The sequence below is a fragment of the Falco punctatus genome (genome assembly GCF_963210335.1).
Source record: "Falco punctatus genome assembly, chromosome: 13".
In the NCBI taxonomy this organism is placed as follows: Eukaryota; Metazoa; Chordata; class Aves; order Falconiformes; family Falconidae; genus Falco; species Falco punctatus.
In genome coordinates this window covers 645,661-665,113 of record NC_137593.1, presented here as the reverse complement: position 1 = coordinate 665,113, position 19,453 = coordinate 645,661, and the positions used below count along the sequence as shown (strand labels likewise).

Genomic DNA, 19,453 nt, shown 5'->3' with positions numbered 1-19,453 from the left:
ACTTTTTTCACATCTTTTTAAAGAAGATTCTGCAATCTTCTTTCAAAAAGGGAAACTAGGAAACTGGGGCAAGCATTCAGCAGATGTCACAGATTCACTCTCAGAAGTACAGGCCCCGGATGCGTGAAAGCCTCCAGCATTTCTCCGGCTACGAGCCTGCTCTGGCAGCCACCTTACTCTTTGGGTAGGCAGCCAGCTCTCAGGCAGCAGCCAGACCTTCTCCTCCCTCCCCACTCTACGGGAAGGGAGAGCTGGCAGCACCTGGGGACACCCCCCAGAGCAGAGGACGTGGGTCAGCTCTTGCAGGAGGCAGAGGAGAGCTGGACAGCAGAGGTGGGAGAGAGGTGGAAACCGCACAGGGACCTCAGAAACAGAAAGCATCTGTTCTGCATTAGGGGGTGTGAGAAAAAAGCAGCAAATTTTCATCAGCACTAGCCATGGGTTCCTCCTCCCTCCCCAGTGAGGGTTGCCTCTCCCAGCTCAGCCCTGCTGTCTCACCCTCGGCTCCCCTCCCTAGCTGCCAGGGCCCCCCGCCGGGCAGGGAGGGAGCGGGGAGACCAGCTCGCCCAGCATCTGCATCCTGTCATGCACTAGCACGCACCCATGCCGTGTGCTGGAACCCCAGAGCTCCCAGGGTGCCGGGCCGTCAGGCCGCGTGGATCCCGGGAGCGTGGCTATGCTGGGAAGACAGACACCCAGGCAGACCGGGAACGAGCACCGGGAGGCAGACAATCACAGCCTGGAGTTGTCTGAAACAGAAGTAGCCCTTCAGAGGCTAGATGCTCCTGCTCAACCGTGAAGCCTGCTCTCTCTACTCACTGCATGTAGCAGTAGACCAGCTATATCCAGGAACAAATGAAGGGGGAAGCTCCTTCTCTTTCTATGACAAGTCCATTGCTCACCTTCGCACAGCAAAGTGCAGAAAGCCTTCCTCTTCGACCAAATGAGCACCAGCAAAAGCCAGTCAAGACATGTGCAGTAAGACCGCAGCATCAAACTCAAAGTGTGCAATATTTATTAAAACTTTGAAACTAAGCGAAAACACTCCTGACATAAACCAAGAGCTACAGATCTACTGTACTGCTGCCAGCTCTCAGGGATCCACAGGAAACCAGGCTGCAAGGGACACCAACCCAAGTGCTGCCAAGAAAGCTCCAGAGGAAGTCAGTGATATTAATTCTTATGTTTCAGTGGTCTTAACCCTTCCAAACATGAAATATAACACACCATCAATTTAAAAAAAAAACATAAAAAACCTGCACCCTCAATTATCAAAAGTATGTTTCCACATCTGACCAACACTGAACCTCACATGAGATACTACAATAACCACAACTTCTTGGTTTTCCTCTGATACATCACCAACCGACATTTTCCCAAGTGACAACTGATAAGCAGTATAAATCGGGCTTATATTGCCTTCCCTGCACCAGCACCTTCTGCCACTATACAAGGAAGAGCCAAGAACTGGCAAAGCAGCGGGGTCAGAGGAAGAGCTGCAGATCCCTGCAGCCAGCACCCTGAGACCAGCCCAGGGTTTGCAGTCCATCCGTTTCTGAGAACGCCGGAGTGGGAACTCTCCAGGCTACTGATGAAAAATCTGGGCTGTACCAGGCTGAACTTCTCCCAGTCACACCCCAAAATCCCCGTTGTCCTTTTCCTTCCTCTTTGAAATACTGGTATTGCTGCAAGCAGCTAACATGGTCAGTTGTGTCGTAGCACAAAAAAACTCAGCTGACAACAGCAGATGAGGATTTTTTTTCCTTTGGCAACGTAAATTAGAATTGCACACAGAAAAACCAACAGAAATTGTTTCAATGCAAACTAAAACACTTAAAAGAGAGACTGGAACTACTAAAAGTTTAAACGGCACTGTCCAAATGCATGTACCAATAATTCCCCTCCCCCCCCCCCAGCCCCCCAGGTATTTTTTCATGGTATCCCCTGTAGTATTTGAGAGATGTGGCAGATGCACAATAGCCAGAGCTACAATGGGTGAAGCTGTAATGTGATCAGTCACATACTTTCATTCCTATTCTTTTTGACCCAGACAACACCTTGACTGTTTTTAAAGTTTCATTACGAGCTTTTTAACAATGTTTTTCATTGCACAATACCAATAATCAAACCTACAAGCTAATACTTTCAGCAAAAAGCTCCAACAAATCTAGCCTGACAAAGCATCTTCACCTCAGAGGCACGGAGCGAGCTGGCGCCTCTCGGGAGGTCCCTGCGGCAGAGCAAGCCGGGCTTGCGGGTGGCTGTGTGGCACCGGGTGGCTGTGTGGCACCGGGTGGCTGTGTGGCACCGTGCTCCGCAGCAGTGCTCCGCAGCAGTGCCCAGCCCGCTCGCCTGTGCAGAGCCCAGCTCCTCTGGAAGGAGCTCAAGACCACCCAAGCACCACATGCTGAAACTTGATAACTAGTTTTTGCTTTTTGCCCAAACTACTGTGTTTCTAAAATTTTCAATTTAAAAGACTATGACTTCAGGATAATAAGGCACACTGGATAAGTAAGAAACTGGGTAAGTCTGGAATTGAAGGGTGATTATTTAAAAAAGATTTCCATGCTGCCCATTGCGCCCATGAAAACACAAGCAGAACAGGAACAGAAAGGCTGGGAGAGAAGCTTGTGAAGAGATTAGAAGAAGCAAAAGCTGAAGTTATTCTGGAAAAATACATGTAAATATATATTGCTTCTGGCCTCCCCCTTGGAAGGGAAGGCTAGAAATGTGACCTGGTGAGAGATTTAACACTGTGTCTTCCAAGCACCAAAAGAACTGTTGAAAGAGGACAAAGTTTGCTAAGGACACCAAAGAGGGAGGAGCAGCTGATACCCCAGCAGGTCACGCTGCCATCCAGCAGGACCTGGACAGGCTGGAGAAATGGGCCGACAGGAACCTCATACAGTTCAGCAAGGAGAAGCGCAAAACGCTGCCCTGGGGAGGAAGAGCCCCCTGCACCACGACACACTGGATGCCAACTGGAAAGCAGCTCCACAGGGAATGATCCGGTAGACAAGCTGAATGTGAGCCAGGAGCATGCCCTTTTAGCAAAGCAGGCCAACAGCCTCGCAGGCTGCATTAGGCAAACCAGTGCCAGCAGGCTGAGGGAGGTGATCCTTCCTCCTGGCCCAGCGCTGCCGGTGCCTGTAGTGCTGGGTCCAGATCTGGGCACCCCAGTGCGACAGAGACACAGACATATTGGAGCCCAGCACGGGGCTACAAATATGACTCATGTACTGGAGCATCTGCTGGACCAGAGAGCTGGGACTGTTCAGCCTGGAGAACAGGCAGCTCAGAAGGACATTATCCACGTGTACAAATACCTGAAGGGAGGGTGCAAAGAGGATGGAGGCAGGCTCCCGTCTGTGGTGCCCAGTGACAGGACAGGAGGCAGGAACTGACACACAGCAGGCTCCATCTGAACGTACAGGGGTTTATAAGTGGTGGTGTTCTGGTTTGGGGTTTGTTTTGGGGTTTGTTTTTATTTTTTTTAATTACTGTGAGGCTGTTCAAGCCCTGGAACAGGTTTCCCGGGGAGGTTGTGGAGTCTCCAACCTTAGAGATACTCACGACCTCACCAGACATGATCCTAGTCAGCCAGATGCAGCTGATTCTATTCTGACCAGTGAGCTGCAGCTGATGAGCAACTGCAAAACACAGTGTCGGGAAGGAGCTGAAAAGACCGCAGGCGGAGGCTAACCCGGCAGCAGCGCACAGGCGGTGGTGCCAGGGGAGAGGCCAGGATTGCACTGCTCAGAACTTCAGGACTGCCACCTACACCTAATCCCACTGAGAGCCCTGCACATGGAAGCTGCATCTTGCAAGGCATATTCTTAGTGGTTCAGAGCATAATTCCTAAAGGATTATTCCAGGGCATAATTCCTAATGGTCTTAATGGGGTTCAAAGAAAGCAACTCTACAGGGTTACAATACAGATTCCACTATCAGTAGGTTTTCTGCAACCAGAAACAACCATCAACAGCATCTTCTACAAAGAAGCAAAGGAAACATTCCAGAATTAATCCTTTCCTCCTGTCTAATTAGAGGCTGCCATACTGAGAAAACATTAATTATCCAAACTCTGCCAACCATTGCATTGCATTCACTTTTTTTTGATGTTGTTTAAAAAAAAAAAAAAAAAAAAAAGGAAAGAAAAAAAGGCAAGCAATTGCAACACACAGCTCCTCCACCAACAGCAGCCATTTACCTGTTGCCCAACGGGACACCGTTTCTGTTGGCAGTTCTCCCCCAACTCTTCATGTAAAAGCAATTGCAGCCTAAAGCAGGCGTCCTTTAGCACTACACTAAATACTGCACTGCTTCAGAAACCGCTGGCCTTTGCTGTAGAAAAGGCCAGCCTGCACACAGCCAACGGCTGCAGCCAGCCTGCAAAGGGCAAAGCACAGGACATGGGACTAGGACACACAACAAATGCGTGACAGTAGTTTCTGCTTTTTGGTCATGAAAAATGCACATGCTTGTCATTAATGCAACAAAGGATGGGAAAGCATTTCTTCAACATCATTTAGGAACTACAATGCATATTCAAAAGGAAAGATAACTCATCTATCTTTAGGTTCTTCAAATAAGTTTAAAAAATAGTCTTACAGTCATGATTAGCAACATTTACTAGATTTTGTAACCTCTGCACAGAATCTCTGATTGAAAGTAAGTAATACTAGTCCATGAACTTTTAATAAGGAACAGCTCTAAAGACAGAGGTGAAGGTGGGGGGAGTGAAACCAAAACCAAAAACATGATAGTTCAGGCAGCATCCCCAAAAGGTCTCATGTCAGAGCTATCCCACATAGGGGAAAATAAGGGTTCATAATCATTCACTTGAAATGAGAAGAAAATTAATGGTTAAGTTTGGACAAAATATTCCAAAAGTGACTTAAGTTTGACTTTGAGAAAATTAGATATGTCTCAATAATTATTTTTTTAAAAATGTGGAAATCATGTTATCCTAAGGGCGTATTCCCCCAAATTTGAGAATTTTGCATATTAAACAGTATTATTTAATGCTTACTGCAGCACTCTGCTACACCCAGCTCAGGCTATCCTGCAACTCTAAAACCACTGAGTTACAGGTGCAAACTCAGGGTGAGATTTCAGGCAATACCTACAGTACAGCATGAGTATCTATGAATAATAAAAATAGCTGGTTACTCAGGTGCAGGGTAAAGCTAGTGCAGGCACTAGAAATAGGTATGGTGCTTTTAGCTGTCATATACAAAGGACCAAGAAAGACTAAAGCCCAAATTTCAGTAAGCAACTGCATGCAGGAAGCTCTACAGGTTACAGGAATGGCATACAGATAAATTTTTTTCGGAGATGTCTCTTGGGCAAAATGACCATGGGGAAGGAAGTCTCCAGTAACACCATGTCTCAATGCAGATGTGGAGGGACTGCTTCTCCCTCATGCATACCAACACAGATGTCAGCTCAGTGCTCAGCACAGGCTTCCACAGGGAGGTATGCTCCCCGAGCGCTAGCGTCATCGGTCTGCTATGGAAGACAAATGGATAGGATGGGCAGGGACAGGAGAGCATCCTGGAGACAAAAGCAGCTGCTGCACCAGCTGAAGGCAGAGGGAAACAAGCTGTACCGCACCTTGCCCAGGGCCAGGACACCGTACTGTTCAGAGATGCGTGAGAGAAAAGTCAGGCTGGAATTAAGGGGGAAGTTCAAGGAGGAACCTGAAAACCAAGAAGGGGATTTTGTACTAGACACTGTAACAGATGAGAAGCTTTCTGAGCAGAGGCAGTGGGTTCCTGTTTCTGGATATGACTAAGCAGACAAGCACTGTAAGCCACAGCTGAAGACAGTTATACTCCAGTTCTTATTTTCCAGCCTCTCTGCAATGCAGTTGGTTAAGCATGGCAGTGTTACCACATTACAGGGAACTAGCACACACAGCCTGCATGCCCACCACCACACTGCTAGGAAGGCGGGCACTTGGAGCTGAGGGCACAAAGCCCCACAGAGGGCTATTTTCACCCTCAGCCACCCCACATTGAAGCAGTTCCCAGTCTGAAGCAGCCAACACGTGCCAGCTAGCTGAGTCAGACACGCAGGGTGGTGGACATCACCATTTGGCTCAGCCAGCCTTTGGCAGGCACGCAGGAGTGGGCACTTGCGGACACTACCACTGCAGCAAAGCGTGGCCGAGGCAGGGCCACCCCAGGAGCTCCCCACCCCAGGCAGGGCCAGTGACACCAGGCTGCGGGGCCATGCCTGGTCAGGGCATCTCCCGGGATGGAGATCCACAGCCTCCATGAGCAATCTGCACCTGTGTTTGACCACCCACACAGTAAAAAGAGCATTTTCTTGTGCTCAGATATAATTTCCAGAGTCTCAGCTTGTGCCCACTGCCTCCTGTCCACTGAGTAGAAAGAGCTGGGCTGGACTTCCTCCTGCCAGGCAGCCATGCGGACTGCAAAAGCCTTCTCTGGCCCAGGCTGAACCACCTCAGCTCTCCCAGTCCCTCCATAGGTGAAAGATGCTATACTTGGTATATGATTTGAAGGACAATGTCTTACAGATGTTTGCCTCATTGCTTAAACCCCAGCCCTGAAGCCACTGCAACAGCTACAAGCTGTGCAAGATGACCAATGCAGAAAAGAATGAAACAAAACGGTCTCTGTAACTTAGCCGTTACAGTCCAATTTTTCCACATAGAGACAGAAACTGCAAAATGGGGCAGATGCTTTGGTCTACAAGCAGCTGTGGTCCTGCTGCGCACAGCAAGTCTCCAGCTAACACAAACATCACACTGGTTCTTGTCACCATTTGCATTGCAGCAACAGCATCGCATCTCTTGGCCCAGCTGGCACAGAAGCACAGTTCCAAGAACGGGGATGTGACAACTAGAAAAACACAAAAAATAATAAACTGTGCAAAGCACAAAAGTAAGAGCCGCATACTCACTCACTATAGGTACAAATTCCAACAGGAATATCAAGTTATTCCACTATGCATTACCAGTGCATTAACATACACTTTTACTAAACGGGAGATGGACAATCTTTAACAGAGGCCTGTGAGGAACAAAAAAGTGGTAGTGTCCTAGTTGCTGAATTGGGCTCTCTTTTAGTTAACATGGAAGAGCACTAATGAAGATAAATAGATGCAAGCAAGGGAAAACAACATTAAAGCTTGCTCAGGTGATGCAGTACAGGAGTGGACTGAAATAAAGAAGACATCAGGGGTGCAGGCTCCACTTGTCTGCTTGCAGAAGCTTTATGCACACATACACTTACGCTGCAGCCTACACCGATGCTTTTTTCACCTAAATCTTTACAATTAATTCAGTGGTTTGGTTCTGATGGGCAACAAAAAAAGAATATAACTTCAGCCAGCCAATTGCAAATTTAATAAACTGCTGCCTCGCATTTCTATTGTTTACATTAACTCTGTCATTTACCAGACTTTATGGTGATGAACGCAGATTGACTGGCAAGAAGCCACACATCAAAAAGTTATGTGCTCAAATTAAATTGTATCACTTAAAACTCCACAGTCCTATGACCTAGAATATCTAGTCTAGTTCACAAAGAGAATTTTCTGATTTTTAAAAAGTTGTAAATAGGATGAAAAAAGAGCAATTTGATTTGAGGATATAGAATTTCTTTGAACAGTGAGGGGACTTAAAGCCTGAGCCATTAGAAAAATCATACAGTCATTCCCTACCCATATGACACTGAAGTCTGCCATTCCACCTACTATTTAATTTCTCATCTGAGGTTATAGCACTCATGCATATATACCAGTCTATCAACATTAGCAGTAAAAGATTACCTCATCTGTGAAACAATATGTACTTAACTTACATTTAGCGCAGTTGACAGCCTTTAGGGGAATGACAGAGGGGAAAAAAACACCACCAAGCGCATAAACTACAAGTAGTAAAAAGTATTCTGGTTTAAAAAGCTACTTGAATAAAGGAGCAGCTTCAAAACCAACCAAGCAGAATATATTTGTATGGAAGAATGAGACAGCTGATTAGAATGAGATTGGTCAGAGAAAAGTATTTGGAGAACTCGACAAGGAGTGGAAAACCAGCCTTGCCCAGCACAGAAATACCATATTCAAACAAAGCCGCTATCAGAGTGCAGAGTCAGTGAACAATTAAAAAATATCTTAAAATACTCTGTAATTACAGAGAAGACAGTCTTCACCTCCCATTCCAAGAGAACACATGGAAAAGGGTGAATTCTCCATGTGTGCTTTCTTCCTGCTCCTAGAGTCTGCAATATAGTTGTCTTGATCAGAAAAAAATAAAGCTTCTGGAGTACTAGGATACACCAGATTTGACTCAAATGAGCCTTGCTCACCTACCCTAGCATGTAAATAATGAAGCCACACTACTCCAAGCGCTCAGTCTACCACAGTACCGCTTAGCCTGACAGACTTAGGTAGGAAACTATAGAAACACGTTTGTACCGATGAGTCTAAGCAGCACCACCTCTGCGTATCCCAAAATTTTGTCACACAACCAGCTCTGTGCCTGCAAGAGGCGATGGTGCCTGCACTTCTCTACTGCTCCACACAAACCTGTTTGAGACTTTAAAGCTTGAAACTACAGCAGCATAAGGGAAAGTCTTCAGCACGTAATTAGGGCAGCTGTCAGTAGGTGTTGTCTCTAACCTCCACCCCTTGCATGCACCAAAGCCTCCCCACAGAGCTCAGCTGTGCCAGCAAGGCAGGATACAAGAACACTGCTAATGCCGTTTAGCTGCCACGGTTTACATTTGTGAAGAGCTTGCTGCTTTCTTTTTCCAACCCATACTTTGTTGGGACGTTTTTGGAACATTTTTTAACACTGAAACCATCGGGAATAAGATGACACAGAGATACCCATTCAGAGTCTCGATCCTAACTGGCCTGCAGGAACAACGAGCAAGCTGCCAGTACGGCTTCCAGCGACCTGGATTTCCTTGGGCAATTAGAGTGTGATCACATTTTCACTGGCCAGGAAGACATATGTGGCAGGGATCCCCCATGGTCAGTACTCTGGGCAGGAATCATCAAGCCCGTAAGGGATTTGCTAAAAGTATGCATTTCAAGCCAGCGCTGCTTAAGAGATGAGGTGCTGCTGCTCCTGTCCCACATGCAGCACCTTCCCACACTGCCTCTGGAAGGGAAACCGAGCCCAACAAGCGAGCAGCCAGGCTGCTTCAGCAAGCATAGATTTTGCATAGACTGAGGAGATAAGCACCTGAGCAAAGTTGCAGGACAAGCACAGGAGCAGGGCTGATACTATTAAACCCTGAGAGTCACAGGTGTGCCCGTCAGAGACCAGGGACTGTAACACTTTCCCCAGAATGGCACAAAACATGCCTGTCCATGCAGAGCCTTTTCTTACAGTGATTTAGCCATTTCTGGTCCAAGTGACTGCAGCCCATCCTCTGCAGTAGTTTTCAGCTATAAAACTATGGGCTGCATCCCAAGACTTAGACTAACAGCCCAGTGGATTCATGGAGCAGTACCTGAGAAACAAGACACTACCTACAAGGAGGAAGGAAACTGCATTTTGATCCACACTGAACAGGGGCTTGAGAGTCTCAAGGACGTTGTGGATGGCCTGTCTCTGCTGATGGCAAAGCACAGGATGCAGACAGGAATGCGAACAGCGCAAGCAAGGCAGGGAGAGGCCAGAGGGCAGCTAGGCAGAGATCCCCTGCAGCAAGGGAGCCTTCTCACCAGCGTCAGAAAACATCCACCGGTTTTCTGAGACAGAGAACCTTTGAGTTCAGAACCTTTAAGAGAAAGAACCTTTGGAGAGCACAGGGGCTGTCCGTACGCGAAGAGGCATTCACAGATACTACCTGGTGTTAGATTTGTACGGTCTCTTCGTGACAACATCCACCTAAAAGGGTGGATGCCATGGTGGAAAAAGGAAGAAGCCTTCTTTGACAGGATTTAGAGCAAATCCCTTCAGGATCTAGAGTAATGGATAGTGCATGAAAAGTCCATTTAGCACAGATCTGATCCCCAGCTCCATCAGACCCTGCAGTATTTCCCAGAGTTATAGCATAGGAACACAGGAGTCAACAGATGCACTGCCTTGAATCTCAGGCAACACACCCAATGCTTTACTAACTTCTCTAGATGAGGGATCTGGGAGAGTAAGTGCTTGAAGAGCCTGAGAAAACAAAGCTTTCCAGGGACCACAACCAGGAATTACACAGACTTAAAAGGAACTCTGCAAAGCACAGAAATAAGCATCTCATTTGCCTAAGACGACAGATATGCATCTTTTCATAAAGTCACACATTCTTTTGATCTCAGTGCCTCCTGGGCAAAAAAAGGATAGCTGCAAATCATAAACAACAGCAAAAAAGCGATAGGTTACTGCTTCTCAGACCAAGAGAAGACACAATATCTACAAGTATCTACAATACCCCTGACAATCTCATTATGGATCCCAGTTGTTATCAGAGCAAAGTATGCCAGATAGGAAGCTACATCAATACAAAGCTTAAAATACCAGAATTAGAATTTTTGCTACGGCTTTAAATGTAATTATTTGCTTTACTGCCATCTAGCGACAACTCTGCGCTGCTCATAACAGCGATAATCACACAAAACAAGTTTAGATCTCCAAAAGCGCTTCAGTAATTTTATCATCTATTCATTCCCATATGAGAGACAGTCAGGTCCAGTGTAGTTGCTAACATCTGAACTATTTTTCTGGTTTTCCTACTAAAACTTGTTAACAGAAAGTGAAGCATGGAAAAATTAATGCATTTGCATACTGTGTGAGTAAAGCAATAACCTGGAATGCAGTCTTATGAATTAGTAATGTCAACATTTCTTTGAACAATATCAAAACATTATAAAGCCATTATAGCATAAAATGAGATTTGCAGGGTTTTAGTATTTCCTGTAGGCTGGCTTCTGAAGCATTTCATTCAAAACCATGAGAAACGAACAGGAACTTAAAATTTCCATCCTGGTTTGCTGGATAGACTATAAAATTATACACACATATCTCATAACTATGTCTGAAACTTTTTTACTTAAAGAAGTGGGAGATGATAAACTTTTTAAAAAAATGCCACTCTCAGGCATCCATCACTGTCCAAGATCAAAACCAAACAAAGGCGGTCTAAGCAAAAGATGCCAGGAGTAAGGTCAAGGGCCTTTACTACGGAGTAAGAAACCCACTGCTACAGCAGCAGTTCATAGCAAAGGCATGAGGCCATGAAACCCGCATGCTCTGGCAGCAAGGAGGCAAACTTCACCTACTGCAGTAACTGGGATGGCATGTTTGCAAATACTTGAACACTAACCTATTTTTGAAGCTGAGAAGGGTGGTGTAGAAATATCCACCTGGAGACTATTAAATCCAGAACCAATTTACGAATAGAACATTCTTGGCCAGGCTGTTAGAGGCTCACTAGCCACAGCCCAAGTTTTTGGAAAGGTTTAGTCTAAGTTTTTTGACAGAAATCAAAATAAGGAAGACAAGTTTTAAAAAGTTGAAATCCAATGTATTTTTACAGAAGTTAAAGTTGAACTGGAGTTTGCTGGGACAAAAAACCCATGCAAGATAACACAGCTAAGGACAGCAAAAAAGCTGGCTGCACACTGGCACCGATCTCTGCAAAGCACCGAGGGGACAGACAGCATGTCAGAGCTGATCCCAGCACAACCATTTGCCACGTACCTGATGCAGACCTAAGGAGGAACTGAGGAAGTAAGATCGCAGAAAACGTTAAATGAAGTGTTTCAGTGGCGACAAGGAACCCAATCACCATGAAACAAGATTTTCTTAAACCTCATTTGTAAAACAGCGCACAGTATTTGTCTGTGGGATTTAAGGAAGCTTATCTTAACTGGAGCAGATACAGAGAACGGCTGGTATCTTCAGGTCTTGCAGAAATACAAGAAGGGTCTGGGCTTGCTTCACCACAGTAAGCGAAGTCTCAGTAGAGCAAGAAGCACACACAGGGCTAAGTATCAGAGATGGAGATGGGTTCTTTAAATGAAAGGAACTGGTACAAGAATATACAAAAGTGTCCACAGAGACAGTTGGGCTGGAAATTAGAATAATGTTGCTAAATATTATAGCAATAAGGCTCCAGCACAGTTTTGTTAGTGAAGTGGAGAAAGGGAAATAGTTGTACACAGTAAAACTGATAGGCTTATGAAAACTAATGTGGCAGGACTGCCTGCAATGATGCAGTGGATGCCCAGCTGTCAGTGAAGATGTGGCAATGAAGACCTCAATAGCAGAACAGCTGTGCAGCATCCAGAGACTGGCCATCAGCACACCTCAGCCCTTTCACTGGGAATTCTAGAGGATGCCTATTTCACAAAGCTTTCGCCATGCTGGGGAGAGAAAGGTGGGGTCTTCTGTTTTGCTTTGGATTTAATTCCCATTTATTTTCCCCAGAACATAATGCTGGCGCTGCTCATGCCGCATCCTGGATCTACAGCTGCCAGTGGGACTCCTGAAAAGCACTTCAGCTGAAAACCTACAGCAACACAAATGATGGGGTACAATTTGTCTTATGGAAAACTGCCAGGTAAAATACTGTTGGAAATTTCGCAATTGAGAAGTGTTTACTGTATTACCGTCAGTTCCTACCAACATTTTAAAGAAGCCAGTCATTTCAGAAAAGGCTGTCTAAATACTGCTGAGTGCTGCCACTGTGGGTGTCAGTCCCGGTTTACCACACCAGCCAAGTTCAGAGTATAAACAATTTGAAATAAAATGTGATACAGTTTTATGAGACAAGTCTGAAGTATTTTCACAAACATTTACACATGAAATCTTAAAATCTCTAGAGATTGATTTTTAAATACAGTTCAGTAAACTAAGATTTAAATGAGTGTTTTAATAAGCCTGAAGAGTCTCTGGATCCAGAGTCCTATCCCTTAGGTAAACAGATTGCCTTGGCTCATGAGTTGCATTCTGTCAAGACAGACAACAGCTGACACCCTGTAATTGTGATTAATAGTTCATCCCTGACTGGCACACGGCTGCACCCACCCACACCCCATGCAGTACGATGGTCACTGCAGACCCCATCCTGCAGCAGGGAGCGCCCAGCTCCACCTGGATGGCAGGTGGGTTATGGGATCTCAAATCCTTCTCACATTTCGCTAACTGGATTCACTGGCTCTCTCTACAGAGAATTCCCTCCGTGTTTCTTCAAATATTGCAAAGAAACGTTTATGTGCACAAATCACCCCTGCCGCATGGCAGCCAGCGCCAACCAGAGCCCCCCAAAAATGGCACACCCGCTGTGCCCACGGAGCACATCCCCGTGCTGCAGTGGAGCGGGTGGCTGCCACGGCACAGCCACAGCAGCCCGTGGCAGGGACCAGCCCCGCACACAGCACAGCACCCAGCCTGGGCCTCACCTGAGCTGCCAAGCAGCATTCACCCATCGAGCTGGGTTTTCTGGTCTCCTCAGGGCAGCAGGAAGGCCAGGCAGGGAGCTTGTGGGCAGCACAGGAACCTTGGGAATATATACACACTCACACCCCGCATTTTTTTTTGCTGTCAAACTATGTGCCAAAGCACCCTTGTATTTCAGCAGGAAGCACAGACGCTGTGCTCAGAGGCTAGCAAGACATTTGTTTGACACGTGCATTACTTCAGAGCACTGTTTTAAAACCTAGGTTTTCCAGGCTGTTAATCTGAGCAGCCTCCAGAATTGCCCAGAGATGGGACATTTTCTAGAGGGTGGCTCTAGAATGGCCCCATTTGTAGAACACTAGAAACATACTTTAAACTTATTTTCCCTCATTCACACAGATGATCGTCTGAGCCAAGACAACAGTACCTCATCCAACTCCACAGCAGGCTTACTTGGGAACTCCACACACAATGAATTCACCACCATCGTCTTGCCTGTGCTTTACCTCATCATCTTCCTGGCAAGCATCTTGCTGAATGGCCTAGCAGTGTGGATTTTTTTCCACATAAGAAATAAAACAAGTTTTATATTTTACCTCAAAAACATTGTGGTTGCCGATCTTCTAATGACACTGACGTTCCCGTTCAAGATAATCCAGGACTCACAGCTGGGACCATGGCACTTCAACTCCTTCCTGTGCCGATACACCACAGTTCTGTTCTACACAAACATGTACACCACAATTGTGTTCCTCGGACTCATCAGCATTGACCGCTACCTGAAAGTAGTGAAGCCTTTTGGAGACTCCAGGATGTACAGCATCACTTTCACCAAGATCTTATCTGCCTGCGTTTGGGTTGTAATGGCTTTCCTAGCTTTACCAAACCTGATTCTTACAAATGGCTACCCAACAAAGAAGAACATAGATGACTGCATAAAGCTGAAATCTCCACTGGGAGTCAAGTGGCACACAGCTGTCATTTACATCAACACCTGCATGTTTGTCGTGGTGCTGATAGTACTGATAGGATGCTACATTGCGATATCCAGGTACATTTATAAATCGAGCAAACAATTCATTAGCTCATCAAGCAGAAAGAGAAAGCATAATCAAAGTATAAGGGTTGTCGTGGCTGTATTTTTCACTTGCTTTCTGCCATATCATTTGTGCAGAATACCCTTTACTTTCAGCCATCTAGATAAAATTTTAGATGACTCTGCACATAAAATCTTGTATTATTGTAAGGAAATGACACTGTTCCTGTCCGCATGCAATGTCTGTCTGGATCCAATAATTTACTTTTTCATGTGTAGATCATTCTCACGAAGGCTGTTTAGAAAATCAAATATGAGAACCAGAAGTGAGAGTATCAGATCACTTCAGAGTGTTAGAAGATCAGAAGTGCGCATATACCATGAATACACTGATGTCTGAAGCCACACCCACAGACTTTTGATAATTTGCAAGGGTGTATGTATATCATGTAAATAAAAGGTATCTTTGAGTATCTGACCATGGAAGTTCATTAAGGAACGTGCAGACATACATAGATTTTCCATTGCAGCTTACTAACATCCATCTCAAAATTCAAAAGCTTAAATCCACACAGAGATCACGTTCACTTCAGAGGGGGTTTGGGGGTTGTTTTGGGTGGGTGGGTGGGGTTTTTTTAAAGGCCAGCACAAGCTAAGGATGCCTCAGCTCAGAAAGCAACCAGGAGCTCCAGGAGGCCCCAGCCAAGATGGACAAGCTCTGGCCTTGGAGTGGGATCCAACATCCTCGGGGTTCAGTGGATGGCTGCAGAAGGGCTTGTAGCAGGTGAAGGCGAAGAGGTGGCCCATGCTCCTGTGGAGACCCCTGTGTGCCCACTGGCAGGGCAGCCATGGGGCTCGGTCTGCCGAAAGCGTTTTGCTGCTGGCCGACCACCTCTCAGCTTTCCCTCTCGGGTATTCGTGGCACTGGCAGCACCATCTCGTCCACAGATCAAACCTAGCAAAGTGCTTCTCACCCCTTTCAAAATACCAAACATAAAAAATTCACACACGACCCTCGTTTAAGTCTCATCTCAAAAAAAAAAAAAAAAAAAAAAAGAAAAAAGGCCAAAACCCACCAAACAAAGAAAAAGACTGTTAAAACAGCTTTTAATTCCCATTAATCTCATTCTAAGTGAGGGCACAACAAGAAGTGTCCCTTGACAGACTTGCATGTGACAAGACTAAGCAATCAACATCAAACTGAAAATTCCATTTCCCAGCACTTTCTATGCCTGCCTCATACAACACAAATAAGACTTGAAGCATTAGGATTTTTTTTAAATTCAAAATTATTTATAACTTCAGCTGCTTTCAATTCTTGGAAACAATAATAGTGTGCAATAAGCATGTGAAATTCATTTTTGGAGGGCAGCTCAGGCAACACCTTTATGGTATTATTTTACAACATGGTACACACAACCAGAGCAGAGGAAATATTAAAGGAGAGGATCCAAAATCAAGGCAAGAATAAAAAAGGAATAATAAAAGGCCAACACAGCAGCTGCTACAGGAGAAAGTGTTGACTAACAACTACATTATTTAAAAAAAGAAACCAAGCCCTGGAGAGTCCCCACTAGAGCTCTGCTGGCTGGGAGACCTCAAGTCGTTTCAGTGTGATTCTGGCAGGTACTCCAGACTTGTTAACAACAAGGGCACCGCTTGTCGCAACTGCTGTGCACACATTCCCGAGCTGGTTCTGCACCAGCTCGTCATGGCAGAGCGGGGCAGGCAGCCAAGCTGGCTGGGGCACCCACACGAACATGGTGGTGAGAGCCACAACAGGGTCCAAGGCTGCTCCAGCAGCTCCTCTACCCCAGGACATGGTGCAGGGACCTCTCAGGGCAAGGCCGAGGCAAAAAGACAAGTTCCTTCTCCTTTCATAGCTGCACTCTTCAAAGGAGGCCATCTCCCACCAAAGGGCACAGGCCATGGTTGCCTCCAGTGCTCCCCAGCAAGCTCAGAGCAGCTCAGCCAGGGGCTCCAGCCCAGAAGGCGGGACAGGGTGAGCACGGGCTCCCCAGGGACGAGCTCCCCAAGGGCTGGGAGCAGGACTTGCAGAGGTGTGGGGAGCCACCCCCAGGAGCATGAATTCAGTCGCTCTTGGCTAACACGACCGTGAATTCACAGCGCTCCAGGAGCAGCCTGGGCAGGAGCGGAGCAGGGACAGCTCCAGGCTCAAACACCGCGCTGCACAGCCCCGACACCTCCTCCCCTTGCCCTGCCACCTCCCCAGGCACCCTCTGCGGCACCGCAGAAATCAGCAGGGAGGGTAAGTTTGGCCACTCAGCCTGTCCACTACAGAGCTGAGGCTACAAGGATGTGTTTGTATTTAATCCTACAAACAGAACAATGTTTATATGAATCATGTTGTCCTGTACTTCACCGGGGATTAAAGCAGAATCGTTTGGAGTAAAAGCTGCTCATACAAAAAATAAAGAGCCAACCTAAAAAATACAAATTGCAAGGAACTGACAGGTGTTTTGAACAATCAATTTTTATATGTATCTTGTGCAATGTAGTGCAATTGAGCAAACAGAAGATGGCAATAGTCCATCAGCAAGCACCTTATTCACATAAGGACTTCCTTTTAACAAAAACATTTTGACAAGAAAATCCTGAAAATGCAGCATTCAAGTAACAAGCGAAATACTGCATTGGAACACTGCATGATGAAGTTTTCTGCTGAAACAAGGGGTTGGCTTTGGGGTTTTTTAACAGTTTAGTTTTAGATTCTGTTCTATACATAATGAAAAAGTTTAAGTGTAAGATCATGTTTGGATAATATATTTGGATTAATGTAAGTATTCTGGAACAACTTACATTGTTCAGGGGAGATAATTTCTGGAAAGGAAGATAGGATGTTTTGTATATTTATCCCACTTTAAATAAAAATATTTTAAATGGCTAAAATACCACAGAACAAACCTGCTTTCCAATCAGCTCTGTAGAAAACTATGTTCACACACAACCTCAAAGACTAGTTCTGGGATAAAGTTTGCCATTTTGAACTCTTAGGGGTCTATGCACATACAAAACCAAATGAAGAGAGCCACTTTCGGAACTGGGTTGCATAGTTTAAATTCTCGTAAATGAACAGCACACTGCATTGGTTTTGTGAAATTGTAATATTTAGGACTGGAGATCAGTTACATAGACAAAGGCATTAATAACCAAAGACTCCCTTATTAGGTCTTACGTGGTTAAAGAAAATAAAGACCAAGTGCATCTGGTCTCCCTTTTACATTGTAAGTAATAGTAAATCAAATCACAGAAAGGTGTATGGCTTGTTAGAATTGTGCTCAATAATTAGCACATTAAATTCATATATACACATAGACCACTGGTCTCTGCTTTGCACCTATTCCCCTTTTAACACTTTGACAACACTCCCAAGGCTACAGGAACAGGCAGGTACACACAGCTTGTCTTCTCCACTAGAGGATATGGCTACACAACATCTCCCAGTAACAAGCTTATTTACTTATGAGGCTGCAACCTCCCCACTTTGTGCCCTCCTGTCCACGTGCACATTACCCCACAGTAAGGCTAAGGCAGTTGGGTCATGCTACTGCACATTCCCTGATGTGCTCCATGGGCTCAGCACGCAAGACAGATAGGTATCATTGTATTTTTACTTTCTTAAAGTCTTCTCCAGTATTAATTTCTTGAGCTGAATTTTTCTATGTAATATAAAGCTTATCTTGATTTACCCAAAACCACCTTTTGTCTTGCAAGAAGGCATGCAGACCCATTACAACAGGTTTTACATCTGCTTGGAGAGAGATGTTAGACTGCGCAGTCAAAACTGTGAACAACTGCACCCCTTACTAGATGGGACTACAGCTGAGCGTGTTACTAGTGGACAGACTATTTGCAGAGTAACGGTGCTACAGGCAAAGATGGCTCTTCCCACCTTCATTGCCCACTACTGCTCAGAAACCTTTGCCAATTGCACCATCGGAACTGATGCTCATGGCCTGCTAGACTTAAGGCTGCTCAACCACAGACAGGCTATGCGCTTCCACCAGTCTCCCCGATACCTGGTTTCACTCAGGTTCTTCCATTCTCAGCATGCTCTAGCTCCTCCTCACCGTAAACAACAGACAGTTGAGTCTGTCTCCCACACACTTCACTGAACTAAGTCCTATCAGAAGCAGATCACAGAATAAGCACACACCTAAAATTAAACTGAAATATCCTGACTCCCTAGACAGTATTTTCAATATATAGTACAGCAGAGTATTTCTATGTGTAATGTATGTACACACAGACACACTCTATAGGATTCATCATACGTATGCAGAGCAAGAAAGCTTGAACCCCTCTCAGAATTGTAACCTTTTTCCAGGCAGGTGGTGGACTACCTACCCAACTCCAGCAAAGCCCAAAGCGATACTTCAGTGAAAACACGCCTGTTTGTCCGTAACCAGGGACCACAAAGGCCAGGCGAGGAGACTGCAGACCAGGTGTGCAGGATTCTCCCCTTGCACAGCAGGCAAGCCTGCACACCAAATGGTGAAGCTCAGTGACTGCTGAAAACATGATCAGATGGCCACCCACATCTCTTCTAGCATGCAGCATACTCCCCTTACAGGATGTGCACAAGCACATACTACACTTTCTCACTACCCACTTATTTTTTTAACTAAAGGCTGCATTTAGATAGGATTTCCTCCTGAGAGGAACAGTACTGCTGTTGCCTAGTATGGATTCTTACTACCAAAAAATCTACTATCCAAAGCAACTGCACCCGGGGTGATGCCCTTCAAAGATCAACCCGAAGATACCCTTTCCAGGGAACCAAAGAGATAAAGCAACCAGTAGTTTCTGGGAAGTGTAGGCCCACAAGGGAGCAGTGGGGCATCCGTATGAACTCCCGCACCACAAAGAGACGATGCAGCCATGCACTCCCAGCACACAGGCCAGCCAAAATGAGTCTCTGCTCTGAAGCCTGACAGCTTGGATGCATACAACACTTCACTGTAAAATAACCCCCAAAATAAGTTTACTTTATCTTGACAGGATGTATGTGTGATAAT

The 19,453-nt window shown here is 45.7% G+C and overlaps 2 protein-coding genes across 13 annotated transcripts in view; one reads left to right on the top strand and one right to left on the bottom strand.

Moving 5' to 3' along the window:
- Positions 1–19,453, bottom strand: part of MED12L (mediator complex subunit 12L) — a 150,764-nt gene that overhangs the window by 63,806 nt on the left and 67,505 nt on the right. The window lies entirely within an intron of this gene.
- On the top strand, positions 13,026–19,090 carry GPR87 (G protein-coupled receptor 87; the record flags this gene model as incomplete). Its single annotated transcript, XM_080409575.1, has 2 exons — positions 13,026–13,079; positions 13,741–19,090. 2 exons carry the CDS (start codon positions 13,026–13,028, stop codon positions 14,812–14,814), a joined length of 1,128 nt encoding a protein of 375 aa, XP_080265701.1. The 3' UTR covers positions 14,815–19,090.